General features: G+C 44.2%; 1 protein-coding gene across 4 annotated transcripts in view; it reads right to left on the bottom strand.

The window, feature by feature from the left end:
- Positions 1-19970, bottom strand: part of LOC139566390 (protein TANC1-like) — a 56333-nt gene that overhangs the window by 15095 nt on the left and 21268 nt on the right. For all 4 annotated transcript variants that reach the window (XM_071387515.1, XM_071387517.1, XM_071387516.1 and 1 more), the window contains 5 exons: positions 12688-12801; positions 10183-10464; positions 8874-9016; positions 6731-6962; positions 5204-5370 (listed from right to left, as the gene is read on the bottom strand). In XM_071387515.1, the coding sequence (XP_071243616.1) occupies positions 5204-5370; positions 6731-6962; positions 8874-9016; positions 10183-10464; positions 12688-12801 (938 nt within the window). The remainder of the gene's footprint in view (positions 1-5203; positions 5371-6730; positions 6963-8873; positions 9017-10182; positions 10465-12687; positions 12802-19970) is intronic.

The following is a 19970-nucleotide window of genomic DNA, read 5'->3' as shown; positions in this document are numbered from 1 at the left end:
TGGGGAGACGGGAGACAGCGATTTATATTGTCGAATTGTATATGTTGTGGATTTATGTCTGACCAAAATGGGCCTCCTGGAACCGTATATATATCATACACTGCATTCTCAATCAAAGTGTACTGTAGCTTGGTTATATCTCAGAGTTGAACTTAGCCCACACGCCATGCAACCATGGAGCCCAGGAGCACACCGCAACTTCCCACCCAGGAGTCTGCAGTACAAAATCAATACGATACAACACAGTACAATTCTATCCTCCAGCTCCTGCATCACAGCAGAGAGAACCCTTTCTTCTAGTTGTGACAGGTAACATGAAAGAGGGAAAAACACTGAATAATACAAGTGAGGATGAGAACAGTGTTGGCTCACTATGGTGGTACTGTATGTGCCAGGACAACAGATTAGTCAGGGAGAGGAAGGCACCCATCACATCTCTTCAAGCTGCTGCTTCTTCTGACTCACGGAAACATGGAATACAGTAGCTGTGTAACACTGTATGCGTGCACTTCTTTTGTAGGATCTTCATTTGACCAGTATTGAGGCAGCAAAATAATCCTGCAGCAACAGGATTTGAACGTTTAGTCCATAATGTTGCTTGATTGGTGGTTAGGCAAACATGTGCTGGCCAAAGTTAGGCTACATGAAAAGTGCAATACTATTAATATAACTGTGATTTACTGCGGGTTTTCAGTGAATTTATGTAAATCACAAGTCTTATCTGCATTTCCTGTGGTGCATGAAAGTTCTCAGCACTAAAGGAGTGATCAAATTGCGATCCTACTGCTGTATATAGGGAATAGGGTGCCACGAAACCACTGACTGTCATTCAGCCAGTTTTCTCACAGATTCACATCAAATCTCTTCCGATGACAGATGCCATCAGAAATGGTGACGTTTGAGCCAAGAGAAGAAAATTACAGCCATAAACGAATAAATCAAATGCAATACCTAAGTTAATATGAAATTATTATTGCTGTTTCATTTCCTTGCTGTGCATGCACGATTTCATTAAAGTGCGGTGATCCGAAGATTTCACAGTGCCCTGGTTGCATAGCAACCTCGATGGGACCATGCCTAAAACAGGATATTGGCAACTTCCTGTGAAAGGACCAATTGGGAGGGGAGAGAGGATAGAGAGCAGGCAGGGGGATCAACGTCTAACATCCCTTGCCAACACACTCACACACACACGCGCACACACATACACACACTGTAGTGGCCTGTCGTGTCCTCAGCACCCCTGTTACATAACGTCAGGCAGGCTCCCAGGAGCATTATGGCCCGGAGTGGTAATCCAGGAGGATTATGGGAAAGCTGCGTTAGGCAGCCGGAGGGATCAGTGGCCAGCCAACATGCTGGAGGAAACCACCGCCAATGGGCCCTGGTGGAGTAAGCTGACCAGCTAGACTGAGCTACTGTACCTCTGGGACAGACCAGCAAAGCCATACTGTATGAGACACACAGGTGAAGGCCAGTGAACTAAATCAAATCAAATCAAATCAAATTTTATTAGTCACATACACATGGTTAGCAGATGTTAATGCGAGTGTAGCGAAATGCTTGTGCTTCTAGTTCCGACAATGCAGTAATAACCAACAGTAATCTAACCTAACAATTCCACACTACTACCTTACACACACACACAAGTGTAAAGGGATAAAGAATATGTACATAAAGATATATGAATGAGTGGTGGTACAGAACGGCATGGCAGATGCAGTAGATGGTATAGAGTACGGTATATACGTATGAGATGAGTACTGTAGGGTATGTAAACATAAAGTGGCATAGTTTAAAGTGGCTAGTGGTACATGTATTGCATAAAGATGGCAAGATGCAGTAGATGATATAGAGTACAGTATATACATATGAGATGGGTAATGTAGGGTATGTAAACATTGTATTAAGTGGCATTGCTTAAAGTGGCTAGTGGTACATTTTTACATAATTTCCATCAATTCCCATTTTTAAAGTGGCTGGAGTTGAGTCAGTATGTTGGCAGCGGCCGCTAAATGTTAGTGGTGGCTGTTTAACAGTCTGATGGCCTTGAGATAGAAGCTGTTTTTCAGTCTCTCGGTCCCTGCTTTGATGCACCTGTACTGACCTCGCCTTCTGGATGATAGCGGGGTGAACAGGCAGTGGCTTGGGTGGTTGTTGTCCTTGATGATCTTTATGGCCTTCCTGTGACATCGGGTGGTGTAGGTGTCCTGGAGGGCAGGTAGTTTGCCCCTGGTGATGCGTTCTGCAGACCTCACTACCCTCTGGAGAGCCTTACGGTTGTGGGCGGAGCAGTTGCCGTACCAGGCGGTGATACAGCCCGACAGGATGCTCTCGATTGTGCATCTGTAGAAGTTTGTGAGTGCTTTTGGTGACAAGCCGAATTTCTTCAGCCTCCTGAGGTTGAAGAGGCGCTGCTGCGCCTTCTTCACAACGCTGTCTGTGTGGGTGGACCAATTCAGTTTGTCCGTGATGTGTACACCGAGGAACTTAAAACTTTCCACCTTCTCCACTACTGACCCGTCGATGTGGATAGGGGGGTGCTCCCTCTGCTGTTTCCTGAAGTCCACAATCATCTCCTTTGTTTTGTTGACGTTGAGTGTGAGGTTATTTTCCTGACACCACACTCCGAGGGCCCTCACCTCCTCCCTGTAGGCCGTCTCGTCGTTGTTGGTAATCAAGCCTACCACTGTAGTGTCATCCGCAAACTTGATGATTGAGTTGGAGGCGTGCATGGCCACGCAGTCGTGGGTGAACAGGGAGTACAGGAGAGGGCTCAGAACGCACCCTTGTGGGGCCCCAGTGTTGAGGATCAGCGGGGTGGAGATGTTGTTACCTACCCTCACCACCTGGGGGCGGCCCGTCAGGACGTCCAGGACCCAGTTGCACAGGGCGGGGTCGAGACCCAGGGTCTCGAGCTTGATGACGAGTTTGGAGGGTACTATGGTGTTAAATGCTGAGCTGTAATCGATGAACAGCATTCTCACATGGGTATTCCTCTTGTCCAGATGGGTTAGGGCAGTGTGCAGTGTGGTTGCGATTGCGTCGTCTGTGGACCTATTGGGTCGGTAAGCAAATTGGAGTGGGTCTAGGGTGTCCGGTAGGGTGGAGGTGATATGGTCCTTGACTAGTCTCTCAAAGCACTTCATGATGAAGGAAGTGAGTGCTACGGGGCGGTAGTCGTTTAGCTCAGTTACCTTAGCTTTCTTGGGAACAGGAACAATGGTGGCCCTCTTGAAGCATGTGGGAACAGCAGACTGGGATAAGGATTGATTGAATATGTCCGTAAACACACCAGCCAGCTGGTCTGCGCATGCTCTGAGGACGCGGCTGGGAATGCCGTCTGGGCCTGCAGCCTTGCGAGGGTTAACACGTTTAAATGTTTTACTCACCTCGGCTGCAGTGAAGGAGAGCCCGCAGGTTTTGGTAGGGGGCCGTGTCAGTGGCACTGTATTGTCCTCAAAGCGGGCAAAAAAGTTGTTTAGCCTGTCTGGGAGCAAGACATCCTGGTCCTCGACGGGGCTGGTTTTCTTTTTGTAATCCGTGATTGACTGTAGACCCTGCCACATACCTCTTGTGTCTGAGCTGTTGAATTTCGACTCGATTTTGTCTCTGTACTGAGACTTAGCCTGTTTGATTGCCTTGCGGAGAGAATAGCTACACTGTTTGTATTCGGTCATGCTTCCGGTCACCTTGCCCTGGTTAAAAGCAGTGGTTCGCGCTTTCAGTTTCACGCGAATGCTGCCGTCAATCCACGGTTTCTGGTTTGGGAATGTTTTTATCGTTGCTGTGGGTACGACATCGTCAATGCACTTCCTAATGAACTCGCTCACCGAATCAGCATATTCGTCAATATTGTTGTTGGACGCGATGCGGAACATATTCCAATCCGCGTGATCGAAGCAGTCTTGAAGCGTGGATTCAGATTGGTCGGACCAGCGTTGAACAGACCTGAGCGCGGGAGCTTGTTGTTTGAGTTTCTGTTTGTAGGCTGGAATCAACAAAATGGAGTCGTGGTCAGCTTTTCCGAAAGGGGGGCGGGGGAGGGCCTTATAAGCGTCGCGGAAATTAGTATAACAATGGTCTAGTGTTTTTCCAGCCCTGGTAGCACAATCGATATGCTGATAGAATTTAGGGAGTTTTGTTTTTAGATTAGCCTTGTTAAAATCCCCAGCTACGATGAATGCAGCCTCAGGGTGTGTGGTTTCCAGTTTACAAAGAGTCAGATAAAGTTCGTTCAGGGCCATCGATGTGTCTGCTTGGGGGGGAATGTATACGGCTGTGATTATGATTGACGAGAATTCCCTTGGTAGATAATGCGGTCGACATTTGATTGTGAGGAGTTCTAGATCAGGTGAACAGAACGACTTGAGTTCTTGTGTGTTGTTATGATGATCACACCACTTCTCGTTAATCATAAGGCATACCCCCCCGCCCCTCTTCTTACCGGAAAGATGTTTGTTTCTGTCGGCGCGATGCATGAAGAAACCAGCTGGCTGCACCGACTCCGTTAGCGTCCCTTGAGTTAGCCATGTTTCCGTGAAGCAGAGCACGTTGCAATCCCTGATGTCTCTCTGGAATGCTACCCGTGCTCGGATTTCATCAACCTTATTGTCAAGAGACTGGACATTGGCGAGTAGTATGCTAGGGAGTGGAGCGCGATGTGCCCGTCTCCGAAGCCTGACCACGAGACCGCCTCGTTTTCCCCTTTTTCGGCGTCGCACAGGGTCGCCGGCTGGGATCAGATCCATTGTATTGGGTGGAAGGCAAAACACTGGATCCGTTTCGGGAAAGTCATATTCCTGGTAGGAACGATGATGAGTTGACGTTAATCGTATATTCAGTAGTTCCTCCCGACTGTATGTAATGAAACCTAAGATTACCCGGGGTACCGATGTAAGAAATAACACGTAAAAAAACAAAATACTGCATATTTTCCAAGGAACACGAAGCGAGGCGGCCATCTCTTTTCGGCGCCGGAAGTCAGGACCTGCCTATGGGCAAACCCAGATTTACTAAGCTTCTTTTAGTTAAAGTGTAGCAGGAGAAAGTGAGAGCTGTATCAGACTCGAACCATAGCGCCTACGAGTCTAACAGACTATACTATGCCACAAAAGCCAGGGTCCCTGGGTAGAGGCAATGCATCACTCACATACACTGGCTAGGATCGTTTATCTGTGCTTCGTGACTGTCCTCTCCTCACCAGTAGGCAGGTCCTGACAGAGACCAACAGTTTGAGCCAGGAGGGGAACTTGGAGACGATCTTGGTGATGAAGGAGGCTACGGTGTCTCCGTAGTCCGGCTTGTGGAACTCTGCCTCGTTCAGACCGTCAACCAGGAGGATGAAGTCTTCTTCCGGGATCTTCCTTTCTACAGAGGGGAGGTGGAATAGGGAGAAACGGGGAAGTTGGGAGAGGAGAGAGCGAGAGTTGGAGTCAGAGCGAGAGAGAGGAAAAGAGAGAAAGTGAGAGAACAAGTACATAAGATACTGGCAATAATTGAAGCAGGTTAAGGATGCAAATGTAATACACATAACTGCTGCGTTCCAAACGTATTTTGAAATACTGTACATGTCGAGGCAAACGGTTTGAAGTGATATGGTTTAAAGAAAGGAGGTTGTGGTCCTCAATGGAACACCAGCCGAAAAGCCACAGTTCAGTTTATCAGGCAGGAGGGATGAGGTCGACGTGTGCAGGCTCTGGAATATCTAACCCGGGGTCCGTCCAAAATGATACCCTAGTCCCTAAGTAGTGCCCTACTTTTGACCAGAGCCCTGCTTCCATTCCCTTACCCTATGTTATACTTCATGAGTAATGTCACAGAGGTACTGCACCTCAGATGGAGGGTGAAAACACCAGTCACCCCTCCTCAGTCTCCTGTATGGGCCCTCATCATCACAACCATTACTTTTAATAAGACAGGAGATGGGGGTGATCACAGAGGCATATCTATCCTGTTCCAGTCTACCTGAGCCGTCGATGCAGCCTGATACAGCCCTTCCTGACTGTGTGGAGGTGAGATTACTCTGCCACAGTCATCTACTAATCCACATCATAAAGACGGAGGAACGAGCCTGTGGTGGAGGCTACTGAACGACCAACCTATTGATCAGGCTGACCTGATATCATCAGATAGACTGAGACACACTGGCTACCAGAGATGGCCTATAACGTTGATATGGCCTGCCCTCTTGTTTTTCCTGTACAGTAAGAATAATACACTGGATGAAAGCACCGAGGCGGCGTTTACACAGGCAGCCCAATTCTGATCTTTTGTCCAATTATTGGCAAAAGAGCTGATCTGATTGGTCCACAGACTAATTAGTATGACCAATCAGATCAACTATTTTCCCAACAATTGAGCAAAAGATCAAAATTGGGCAGCCTGTGTAAATGCAGCCTTAGGGATATTGATTGATATGGATACTCCCACAGTGAAAAAGGTTGTTGTTTGAAGTTATGTTGTTTTTGAAGTTAGAATTGTGTCACGGCCTGTAGCGTTTTTAACCAGTGACCTTATTATCCCAAAATGATCTAGCGGCCCACCAGGGAGTGCTAATCAACTGTTTCAGGGGGCGCATGACAATTTAGAAAACTGTAGGAGGAGGGGTTGGGGGTGAGGTGTAGCTGGTGAGTAGGAGCTGCAGATGTTACACTTACAAAAGTGGATGAAGGGGGGGGTTGAAGCATGGGTGAGAACATGGAGACTGCAGGAGTAAGTTAGTAGCTACCCTTGCGCAGGTTGACGAGGGGCTCCAGGACTCCCCTGCGGAAGGCAGCGATGGGGTCCTGGACACAGGAGCGCAGACTGAGCATGCTCTGTATATGATGCTCCTTTAGCAGTAGCTCCCTGTAGCCGCTGAGCTGTGGCGCTCTGGACAGCAGGGCGGCGACACTGTGCACAAACTCTGGGACCAGGCAGGTGTAGGTGTTGTCAGCCTGGCAGAAGTGGTAGGACACCACCTGGAGATAGTGAGAGAGAGAGAGTGAGAGAGTGAGAGAGTGAGAGAGTGAGAGAGTGAGAGAGAGAGAGAGAGAGTGAGAGTGAGAGAGAGAGAGAGAGAGAGAGAGAGAGAGAGAGAGAGAGAGAGAGAGAGAGAGAGAGAGAGTGAGAGAAAGAGAGGCTCCCTAATTGAGCACTTCAATAATGCTTTTTCAAAGTTTTGACTGTCATGAGTGTCTTGAACTTTCCAGAGAAGTAAGTCCTCAACCAACTTTGAATATCTCCGTCTCACAAATCAGCATTTGATTTTCTCCATGAGGCTAAAGTGTCTGCGATGAGTTGCTAATTAACAGATTGGCTAATCAAGCAGCCATGACGGACCCACTTAATGGAACGGGGGAAAAACAAGGCACGGATGTCAAGAGTAAACACACGAGTCTTTGGGACTCGATGGTCTTATTCATTATTCACCACATCAGTAATTACATGAAGATACAGTTAACAGAACCATCTTGTTAATTTTGTTGAGGATGGAGAAGTATCCATACACCCAGGGGTCATCTTTAATTCAGGAACTCATCAAAAGGGGCAAACAGATGGATGGCAAACACAGTCAGTCGGAAACCTTCTCCAGTTGCCTTGGAACCCAATTTGTCAAACTAAACCCTCCCTCTTAGTATTACTAGGTGAAGCCGCAAGACTCTTCATCTCTGAGACCAATTAAAGAGAATTAGGAGGTGGTCTATTGGCAGTGATTCAAGAAACAAGACTACTATCTGTGCAAAGCATAGTTCTGAGATATTGAGCATGAATGTTTTCACATCCCAGATCTCAGAACTGTTTTAAAGTGAATTCTTCTTTCATAACCCATTAAAGTCCTGACCTTGAAAGTCCTGACCTTAAAGTATCAAAATACTAATACTAAAAAAAAATCTGTTTTTGGGGGGGGGGGGTGCAATCGTATATAGAACCTTAGGTTCTATCTGGCACAGAATGTTACGATTATTTACATTTCAATAGAAAAGTACAGACATTTAATGATTAAATAAAGAGAATACCCGTCCTTCTTTCTAATCACATCATCAAATATATTAATTAACGTTCCCTAAAATGACAAATGCACAAATCTTATGGATAACTAAAAAACATTAGTTCTGGATGAGTAAACGGACATATTTTTCGGGTCTCTGACACCCAAAGTCAGTAAACTAGTTGCTAGGTATCAATAACATTTGGTGAGTTTAATACTGTAGAACAAGACAAAAACAGCAATGCCTCTCCTAAGGGCCTTACACATTCTCGAAGGTACCTGTATTTATTCGTTTTCACCATAAAGAGCTTACGTTATGGCCATTCTTATTCTACATTTTTCTTAAATATAATTTAAAAAGAGGACCAGAACCTATGATATGAATAATCAAGGACTTGAGACTATAAGATTATATCAGCAAAATGCTGCATAGTTTGGAGATAATGAGTATTATCCAGCTGTCAGAACTGTTTTGTGATATTTTCCTCTTTCACGTCCACTAAATGACTAAAATGTCAATGAAAATTACTCAATAAGTATATCACCTTACATGCAATTATTTTTGTTGATTGACAATCCAGCATTGTGGGATTGGATTGAAGTTGGATCCTGATAGCACCAAGTTAAAAGGTGTTTTCAGATTATTATAATTTGTTCGTCGTAAAATAACAACAAAAAAACGGACATATCTGACAGGTAAAGGACCACCTGAAGAGCAACTCTATGTGAATAACAATTTTTTTGACCCAAATGTCAGATAGGACCTTGTAGTCCCAAGATTATTCTCCACCAGAGGTGTCTGTGTTTCTGTGTATGTGTGTGCCTGTGTGTGCCATTCAGGTGTGTGTGTGCATTCAAAGGTGCGCGCATGAAGTGTGCATGTGTGTGTAGCATATCGTACCTTGCTGGCCAGGCGTTTGACAGCCTCTTCTCGGTGTGCCTCTGGTGTCCCGGGGCAGGTTGTTTCGCTGGGCTGGGGGTCTGTGGTGGGGGTGCTGGGCTGGGGCGGCTGTTTGGAGGCGCCGTCTGTCCCCCTATCCCCAACTGCAAGAGGGACACAGCAAGGTGTAACCGGTGTGAAATGGCTAGCTAGTTAGCGAGGCGCAAGCTAATAGCGTTCCAATCGGTGACGCCACTTGCTCTGAGACCTTGAAATAGTTGTTTCTCTTGCTCTGCAAGGGTTGCGGCTTTTGTGGAGCGATGGGTAACGGTGCTTCGAGGGTGACTGTTGTCGATGTGTGCAGAGGGTCCCTGGTTTGAGCCCAGGTAGGGGCGAGGAGAGGGACGGAAGCTATACTGTTACAAAGGCACACACGTGGACTGTCACTACTTTTTCATGAGAAGTTGGAGAAGAATAATAATCATTTAATTAAATATTTTTTTGATTATCAGCACTCATGATTATAATTATTTATTTTTTCTTGTGCTGTGAATACAAGAGAGCATGTTAAAAGCATCATTGTGGGCTGGTTTCTATAATGGACCCAAAACATATCTCCAGTAAACAATGTTAATTAAATAAGGCCCTGAGTCACGATGGCAAATCACTTCAGTCTCTGTCAGGCATTTATCAGCATGTACTATAATTAGGTCACTGTCTGTAATGCATTTCCCTGAGCAGGCACATCAAAGCAGATTCCTACTCTTAACCTAAATGATGTCATTACTTGATGTCATTACTGACATGGTGCACTGTATGGTGCACTGTATCAATTTGCTGGATGGGGGCCGTGAAAATGATATGCGGTGTGCATTCACGACCATTGATGGTGGGAGAAAAGTGTGGTACTGTACCTAGCTACAGACGTAGCAACACTTGCATTTGTGTAACATCAATCTCCACAAAATCAGTCATAGCTTTCAGGGACAGAGCTTTCAAAGGTTTTATTCCTGTGACTTTGTGTGGCTCATCCGCAAGGACCAAAATATCTGATGGAGCCTGCCACTTGAGAGTGATGGCTCTGTTAAAGTATGACTGATCTCAAGATAGACAGGTTGGCTTGCCTAGTTAGAGAATTGTTTAACTTATAATGAAAAATGTGAATGTTTAAATCACCCTTTGCTGAATGAGTAACCATCAATTCGTCCTTCCCTTCTGGGGCACATGGAACTGGCAGCTTCCTCAAAAAAGAGCTGTTGCATCTCAAGAGGTTCATCCTGTTTATCATTTCAAACAAAATACCTCCAGAGAAGGGAAATTTGTCTCTTACTTTTGGGGGAGGTACAGGGGCTCTGGGTGGGGACCTGTTGCATGTGACCTCCATGACAGCTGAGAGCCACCAACCGCGAGACGACGGCCGTCTTGCCGAAGCCCACATCGCCCACGATAACAGCCCCACGGCCCTCGCAGGTGTCACTCTTCCTTAGGACCTCCTCTAGCCGATGGAACAGCCAATCACGGCCTTGGAACGGTGCATCCATGGCGACGGCGGGAACCTCGAACAACAATGGCTTCAGCATGATGTCGCCAGATTTGAAGGGAGCGAAGCGCGCTGGGCGAAGAGAAAAGAGAGAACACAGGGGTTACAAACATGACTTCATGTTCATTTGAAAGAGTATTGTGGTGTACAACAATGATATAGTTGCGTATGGTGTTGTAACACAATAATTGCATGCACGAAGGAAGGATCTCAGTCGGGGTCTCAACTTACTGTTGAGCGTATTATGATATGGGGTGAAGGTTAACGTTAGGACATAGACAAACACACAATCCAGGATCCACTTCCACACTTCATCCCCCAGGTGGCAGTAACCGGGTATAGATGCTGAGTTTAGCCTTGATAAGCCCATAAATTACTGCCAATTAAGATGATCGTCAGTCAGAGTGCCAGTTTGGAGAGCCGTGAGGCTGCTGGTTGGTTTGATGGCTATGAGGCCTTCAGTTTGGGTTTGAATCTTTAGTTTAGGTATGCCTGTTTGTGGTTTTCGTTTTTGTATATATTTGTTCCTGTCACCACCAAGGAGTCAAGGCAGAGCTGGCCATGGACCTAAGGTAAGGTAACGCTGATTTCTCACAAAAATGCACACATTCATTCGGGTTACAGACCATGCAACTAGACATAGGACTCCTAGACTTAGCGAGTGCAACGATATTAACAGGCTAGTTAATCGGTTTCGTAACAAGCGTTAGAATAGTACTATACACAAGATGTGGATGTGCTTCAGAAGTTTTCCTCTTGTTAGCCCATGTCAGCAAAACAAGCTATCTAAACTTGTAGTAATCATGGCTGAATTACCGACTGGCTACGAAGGGCACGTGCCCAGGGTCCCTGACCTCCATGGACCCCCATTGATTTTGTACTATACAAAAGTATGTGGACACCCCATCAAATTAGTGGATTCGGCTATTTCTGCCACAACCGCTGCTGACAGGTGTATAAAATCGAGCACACTGCCATGCAATCTCCATAGACAAACATTGGCAGTAGAATGGCCATACTGAAGACAAGTCAGTTCATCAAATTTCTGCCCTGCTAGAGCTGCTGGGCAGTCAGCTGAAATTGCTGTTATTGTGAAGTGGAAACGTCTAGGAGCAACAACGACTCAGCCGCAAAGTGTTAGGCCACACAAGCTCACAGAGCGGGACCGTCGACTGCTGAAGCAGTCTGATAACTGTTCGTCGGGAGCTTCATGAAATGGGTTTCCATGGCTGAGCAGCCACACACAAGTCTAAGATCAAGTGTTGGCAGGAGTGGTGTAAAGCTCGCTGCTATTGGACACTTGAGCAGTGGAAATGTGTTCTCTTTAGTGATGCTTCATGCTTCACCATCTGGCAGTCCGATGGACGAATCTGGGTTCAGCAGATGTCAGGAGAACACTACCTGCCCCAATGCATAGTGCCAACTGTAAAGTTTGGTAGAGGAGGAATAATGGTCTGGGGCTGTTTTTCATGGTTCGGGCTTGGCCCCTTAGTTCCATTGAACGCAAAAATCTCAATCCTACAGCATACAATGACATTCTAGACGATTCTGTGCAGTTTGGGGAAGGCCCTTTCCTGTTTTTCTGCCCCCCGTGCACAAACGAGGTCTATACAGAAATGGTTTGTCGAGATTGGTGTGGAAGAAGTTGACTGGCCTGGACAGAGCCCTGACCTCAACCCCATTGAACACCTTTGAATTGGAACGCTGACTGCAAGCCAGGCCTAATCGCCCAACATCAGTGCCCGACCTCACTAATGCTCGTGGCAGGAATGGAAGCATGTCCCTGCAACAATGTTCCAACATCTAGTGGAAAACCTTCCCAGAAGAGTGGAGGCTGTTATAACCGCAAAGGGAGGACCAACTCCATATTAATGCCCATGATTTTGGAATGAGATGTTCCAAAATGTGTCGAATTTTGGGAAATTAGCTGTAAAACTGCACTTTTTTCTCTCTGCCCCATGGCAAAACAAGTCAAATTGAATTATATTAATTATAAAATTGCACACATTTCCCTCCACCCCATGGTAAAATATGTAGAATTGCAGAAAATGTACTTACGTTTTTTTTTTCTCTCCTCAGTCAAGAGGGGGGCCACTAAAAGGTTTTGCCCGTGAGGTGGGGAGGGGGACCAACCAAATATTGCCTAGGGCCCCCAAAAGGCTAGTGACGGCCCTGCGCATGCACACATGCCTGCATAAATGCCTGCATGCACGTATATACACACACACACACAAACACAACACACACCACAAACCCCCACCCCACACACACACATAAACACAAACAGTACCACACCTTTGGCGTCCCTTCCCCCTGTGCTGTTCCAGGGCTGTTTGATGGAGCTTCGCTGGGGAGCACTCCGTTGATCATCCAGGTAGCTCAGATCCTCCAGCTTCGTGGAACTAGTGGCTGCAGGGGAAGACATGAGAGACAGAATGAAGGAGAAGAGAAGTAGAGAAGTAGAAAATAAAGAACGAGGGAAAGCAGGAAAGAGAGCTTTTTACAGAGTTGTTGCATTCGTTTTTGCCTTCAAGGTAGAAAATCTTAAACGTTTGGGAATAAAATGAACAAAACCCTTCATCGCCAAACAGTATAACTATGGAGCTGTGTCCCCATTTCAACATACTGTTCTACGGGCACTTATGGCATCCTGATTATTTTCAAACATGTTTAATATATTGGGCCTCAAATCGGCCATTATCGACAAGTGTGAGCAGTGCTAAGAGCAGATGCGAGGCAAGTCCCACCGTCAGCCAATCAGCTATAAAGGTTCTCTTCAACTAACTCACAAGTTCATCACAACAATGGCACCAAAGTTATAACCTACCCCCTCAATTCATGCCCTGGTTTTAACTTAACACCCCAAGCCCTTCACTGACACAGAGATATTTATAGAGAGAATGATGACTGAAGGAATTGGCCTATAATTTTGTCTGTCAAACAGGTTGGCCTACCTCCTATTTCTTAAATAGGCAGAAATTGGTTTCAACACAAAGCCCTCGTTTTAAGACAAATTAAAATGAAGACTGTTTAAATGAGAGGTTTTCTCAAACCAGCCTATTTTCAGCACCCATGTTGAAAGTATTATGTTGCCGCTTCAATGGTATGTAAGTTGTGTAATTTACTCAAATCTGGCATATTGCGAGGTCAATAACTCTGATAAATAGCTTAATTATGGGCAACAAATTTTTTTCTCATTAAAATCAATTATAGAAGTAGAAAGCTATCAAAGTTCACCTCCGGTCCCTCACATCAGTAGCCCGCCCGCACAGATGCTGCGCTCCTTGTACGTGCATTGTTCTGCTTCCTCGGTTGCCATGTTGATTTCCTTACAAGGCCTACACATACACAAAGCTGCCCGGCAAATATAGACAGATTTTTATACTGCCGTGGAGGTGCCGCCAGGTGTATGTACTATACCGATTACTAGGTCACTGCGATTTGGCCCGACTGAATCGTTAAATGTGAGAGGTTCCAACTAAGCCCCATATGGGAGAGCATAAAATACGAGGAAATTCTCAAAGCCGCAAAGAGAACCTTGATGACCTCATATCTAGCCGGGGGAATTCTGGTGGAGACCTCCTCCCAGGTAGTACCAGCGATGGCAATACTGGCTGCAGTAACCCATGGGGGTCAGGGGTCGCACGTGGACATTCAGGGAATAATACTGTTGTTCTGGCAGCACAGCATAAATCTTAGCGGTCTGACTGCACAGAAGTGCAGTGGGAAGAAGGGCCTCCTCTGGGGACCAGCGTGCGTGTGTTGAGGGGGAGGGGGGTTTCCGGGCTCCATCAGCCAGGACTAGACATTACACACTCAATATCTACCCATCCCGGAACATTTTGACACTCCTGTCGAACGGCTACAACAGTACGCGCAAGTCTACTCTTGAGCAGGGCTCAAGGGAGAATAACTGTGTTGAGGGTCCGTCGGAGACTCGTGTGCATGAGCTTGTGTGTGTTTGTAGGTGAATGTACGCGTGGAAGGGGAGAGGTGTAGAGATGTGTTTGTGTGTGTGTGTGTGTCTGTGTGTGAGAGAGTGTGTTTTGTAGGTAAATGTATGAGTGTAAGGGGAGAGATGTAGAGATGTGTGTGTGTGGGGGAGGGGGGCGTGTGTGTGTATGCATCCCACAATCGAGACTATAGGGTGTTGATAATAAGGATGGGATGGAATCTCAAGCTATAACATAAAATAATATCTGCTTCCCTAAATGTGCATTTTCTACTGCCGGTTGCTTTGTCAAAGGTAGCTATCCTTTTGGAGGAAGTGGCTACATTATTACGCATACTGTCCGTCTAATGTGAAAGAAATGAAGGTCTTCAGAAAAAATTATTACAAACACAAAAGTTATACAGTACAATTGAGGCAAAGGGTTAGAACTGTTTAGTGCTGCTAAGCTGGTTGTGGCATTTCGTGCTCTTTTCAAAGAACGGGTCCCAACTTCTTATGGGTCCTAGGATCCATGTGTATAGGGGTGGTCTGCCAGTCACAGGGATGACATCCCTACCTGGGATGGGGGAAGGTTTTTTCGGGAGGGAAATTGGAGCTACAGAATGTATATACCGTCTGTCATGGTACAAATGTGGATAATCGACAGGTATTGATTCTGGTGGTGCTGGTAAGCATGGATAAGTTTTTTTTTAAAGTGGTAAGGATAGTGGTAAGTGTCTCAACATGTAACCTATCATGGTAATTGATGAATTGAATTGCAGCTAGCTATACTTCTAATGGTTTGGCTGATACTGGGAAAAGAAGAGCAGTCTTCACATGGCTAAAAGAGAAGGATTACCATATTTATTGTTTACAGGAAACTCGTTCAATATCTTCTGACGAAGTGGCCTGGGAAAAAAAGAGTAGGATGGTCAAATCTATTTCTGTCATGGGCTGAGGAATTCAAAAGGGGTTCTAATCCTACTGAAAAACAATCTAGATCCTGAGGTGCAATCCGTTAAAATGGATCCTCAAGGAAGATGGGTTGCTTTGAATGTACTACTTGATGATAAACAGACGTGGCTCATAAATATATACGGACCGAATAATGACGATCCAAACTTCTTTGAGAAAATTTATAATAATCTCATTAGTCTCCAAGATACAAATAATTATATTTTAATGGTAGGGGACTACAATACAGCTTTATGTACATCCACACCGTAAAGGCAATCATACTATCACCCTCTGACGCTCAAAGTGATTAGGAATATTATGGACACGTTGGAATTGACTGATATTTGGAGGTTAATAAAAAAATGTGGACCTTGTAAAAAATATTTGGAGTAGGCTTAATCAAGCTAGCCGGATTGATTATTTTTCTTTTCTATGGAGCAAAGTATTGATTGAGGATGGAATGCAATCAGACCATCAACTTATGTCCCTCCAGATAACTATGAGAGACTTTCCACGAGGATGGGGATATTGGAAATTGAACCAGGGTTTCTAACCTTTCTAGCGCAGGCGTTCCGCTAGCGGAACCCCTCGACAACATTCCGCTGAAAAGGCAGCGCGGGAAATTCCAAAATATTTTTTGCAAATATGTAACTTTCACACATTAACAGGTCCAATACAGCAAATGAAAGATAAACATCTTGTTAATCTACCCATCGTGTCCGATTTCAAAAAGGCTTTACAGCGAAAGCACAACATATGATTATGTTAGTTCAGAGCCAAGTCAAAAAAACACAGCCATTTTTCCAGCCAAAGATAGGAGTCACAAAAAGCAGAAATTTGGATAAAATTAATCACTAACCTTTGATGATCTTCATCAGATGACACTCATAGGACATCATGTTACACAATACATGTATGTTTTGTTCGATAATGTGCATATTTATATCCCAAAATCTCAGTTTACATTGGCGCGTTACGTGCAGTAATGTTTTGATTCCAAAACATCCGGTGATTTTGCAGATAGATACAGAAATCCCAGAAATACTCATAATAAACATTGATAAAAGATACAAGTGTTATTCACAGAATTAAAGATAGACTTCTCCTTAATGCAACCGCTGTGTCAGATTTCAAAAAAACTTTACGGAAAAAGCATAATCTGATTACGGCGCTCAGAGCCCAATCCAGCCAAAGAAATATCCGCCATGTTGGAGTCAACAGAAGTTAGAAATAACATGATAAATATTCACTTACCTTTGATGATCTTCATCAGAATGCACTCCCAGGAATCCCAGTTCGACAATAAAAGACTGATTTGTTCCATAAAGTCCATAATTTATGTCCAAATAGCCACTAGTTGTTAGCGTGTTCAGCTCAGTAATCCATCTTCATGAGCACTACGTCCAGACAAAAACTCGAAAAGTTCCGTTACAGGTCGTAGAAACATATCAAACGATGTATGGAATCAATCTTTAGGATGTTTTTAGAATTGGCTCATTCATCCCCCTCCTCTCCCCTGTAACTATTCCCCAGGTCGTTGCTGCAAATGAGAACGTGTTCTCAGTCAACTTACCTGGTAAAATAACGGTAAAATAAAATAAAAATAAAATAAAAAAAAACATAAATCATCAATAATGTTCCAACCGGAGAATTCCATTGTCTGTAGCAAAGCACTGGAACGAGAACTAACTCTGTCGGGAGCGCGCGTCACGAGCCTGAGACACTCTGCCAGACCCATGACTCATTCAGCTCCCATTCCCCCCTCCTTTATAGCAGAAGCCTGAAACAAGTTTCTAAAGACGGTTGACATCTAGTCTTAGGAAGTGCAACTTAACCCCATAGACACTGTGTATTCAGTAGGCCAAGCTTTGAAAAACTACAAACCTCAGATTTCCCATTTCCTGGTTGGATTTTTCTCAGGTTTTCACCTGCTATATAAGTTCTGTTATACTCACAGACATCATTCAAACAGTTTTAGAAACTTCAGAGTGTTTTTTATCAAATACTACTAATAATATGCATATATTAGCATCTGGGACAGAGTAGCAGGCAGCTTACTCTGGGCACGCATTTCATGCAAAAGTGAAAATGCTGCCCCCTATCCAAAACAGGTTTTTAACAAAAACGAATGAAATATATAACAGATTTCTTTCCGGCACAATACAGGTTCAGCGGACCCACTTATCGTATGGGATGCCTTTAAATTTGTCTTTAGAGGCCACTCAATTCAGTTTTCCTCCCCAAAACTAAAATGGTTTGGGTCAACGGAGAAACTACTTACATCAGAAATAGAAAAACTAGCATTGCACATCAATGATGTACTACTGAACCACTGAATAATCTAGATGCAAAACAGAGAAACTTATTTAGGAACGATCGGGTTTCAATTATCCAAAAAACTGAGCAAATAGCACTTAGTGACATCGGCTGATGTAAAAAAGGGCTTTATAAATAAAATGTGATTGACTGATTGATGGAGAACGGCAACAAATGCACCTAGTTTTCCTTAAACCGTCAATATAGAAACGCAACCAAACATAATCTACAGAAAATAATTACAAACAATGGAGAAATCCTTATCTCACCAAAGGAGATTTTTTATGAAGTAAAATTATTATTATTTTTATACCCTGTTTTTCAATCTTGTCTCATCGCTGCAACTCCCCAACAGGCTCAGGAGAGGCGAAAGTGGAGTCACGCGTCCTCTGAAACATGACCCGCCTAACCGCGATCCTTAACACCTGCCAGCTTTCCCCGGAAGCCAGCCGCACCAATGTGTCGGAGGAATCACTATTCAACTGGTGACCAGGGTCAGCCCGCAGGCACCCGGCCCGCCACAAGGAGTCGCTAGAGCACAATGAGCCAAGTAAAGCCCCACTGGCCAAACCCTCCCCTAACCAGTGCGCCGTCTTATGGGACTCCCGACCACGGTTGTGGCACAGCCCGGGAAATGAACCCGGACCTGTAGTAACACCTCTAGCACTAGTGCCTTAGACCTCTGTGCCACTCGGGAGGCCTAAGTAAAATATTTTAAACAAAGGTTCTCTTGTCAAGTTCTTACAATCTCAATGAACAATGAGTTTTGTGAAATCCTTCTCCCAAAAAATCATGTTCAACTATCTGCGAAAAAAACAAAAACTTGTGATGGCCTAATTACACAGGACGAACTACGGTTGGCAAATGATTCCCTTCAGACGGGGAAAACCCCTGGTCTCGATGGCATTCCAATAGAGATATATCTACTGAGAGATCCACTACTACCATGTTTTAATTACTCGCATATACTGTAAATGACAAACTATCGGACACACAAAAAGAGGGACTGGTCTCTCTCCTACTGAAGCAGGAGCCATTGGGCAGTACAAAGACCCGGTATCTCCCAAAAATTGGAGGCCCTTCAATGTTGCGACGCAAAAATATTGGCAAAATGTATTGCTCATAGAATTAAAAAGGTCCTACTGGACATTCAGACGGAATTCTTAAAAGGAACATATATAGGAGACAACATTAGACTGTGAGAATACAGGGAAACCTGGTATAATCTTTATAGCAGATTTTAAGACAGCATTCGATACAGCAGATCTAGAATCAGTTTATAAGTGCCTAGATTTCTTTCAACTTTTGAGAATCTCTCATAAGATGGGTGAAAGTAATGTACAACAACTCTTTATGTAAAATATACAGTGCTTTCGGAAAGTATTCAGACCCCTTGACTTTTTCCACATTTTGTTACGTTACAGCCTTATTCTGGAGAATAAAAGCAGACTCGTGTGAGAATTTCATTTTTTATGTCCTTAATGGCAAACCGGAGAAAGTTAAACAGGCATATTTGTATAACGAACATGAGTTTGAAGGGTTACAACTATTAAATATTAAGACATTAAACCTCTCACTTAAAGCCTCCATTATACCAAAATGATATCTAAATCCAAACTGGTTTTCCAACAGGCTACTAAGAGAAGCACATTCAATGTTCAAAAGGGGTCTCTTTGCCGTTATGTAGATTAAAACCAACTGTTTCCGGTGGATTGACAATGGAACACTGTTTAAAGTATCATCCTTTTGAAATGAAGCCATACAGAGATGGTTACAATTCCAATTTCCTCCTCTAGAAGAGGCTGAACAAATATTACAGCAAATAGTATGGCTAAAGTACAATGTACTGATGAAGGAAATAACTATTTTATTTTAACAAAAAATATAAGAAATTATAAGAAATGACATTGGAAATAAGGAAAGTAAAATTTTGTCACACAAGCAATTAACAAAGCCGTATGGGGATGTATGCTCAATAAAGAAGTTTAACCAACTCATCACAGCTCTGCCACAAAAATGTAAGGGGCAATTACTCAAAAGAGAAAGGAATTGATTCGTTTGTCTGCCGCCAGTCAAAAACCATGCATGGCTTAAAATGCCTAGTATTCTGCACATCGTAAAATATATCAGTTTCACTTAAAGTCGAGAGGTTTGACAACTATTCTGCATAAAATTCAAGATAATTGAGCAGAGATTTTTGGGTTTATGAACCGTTATACAAAACATTTGACGCAACCGATCCGTTCTTTTCAATTGAAACTATTATATAATATTCACGCCACAAAAAGAATCCTCAATATACGGGGTGAGGCCTGTGCACACCGCAACGAAGAAACAGAATCAATAGATGATCACTCTTGGAGTCAGGTTCAGG

The sequence above is a fragment of the Salvelinus alpinus genome, chromosome 38 (assembly GCF_045679555.1).
Source record: "Salvelinus alpinus chromosome 38, SLU_Salpinus.1, whole genome shotgun sequence".
NCBI lineage: Eukaryota > Metazoa > Chordata > Actinopteri > Salmoniformes > Salmonidae > Salvelinus > Salvelinus alpinus.
Note: the sequence above shows the minus strand (reverse complement) of the source record. Positions and strands in the feature narration are given on the sequence as shown.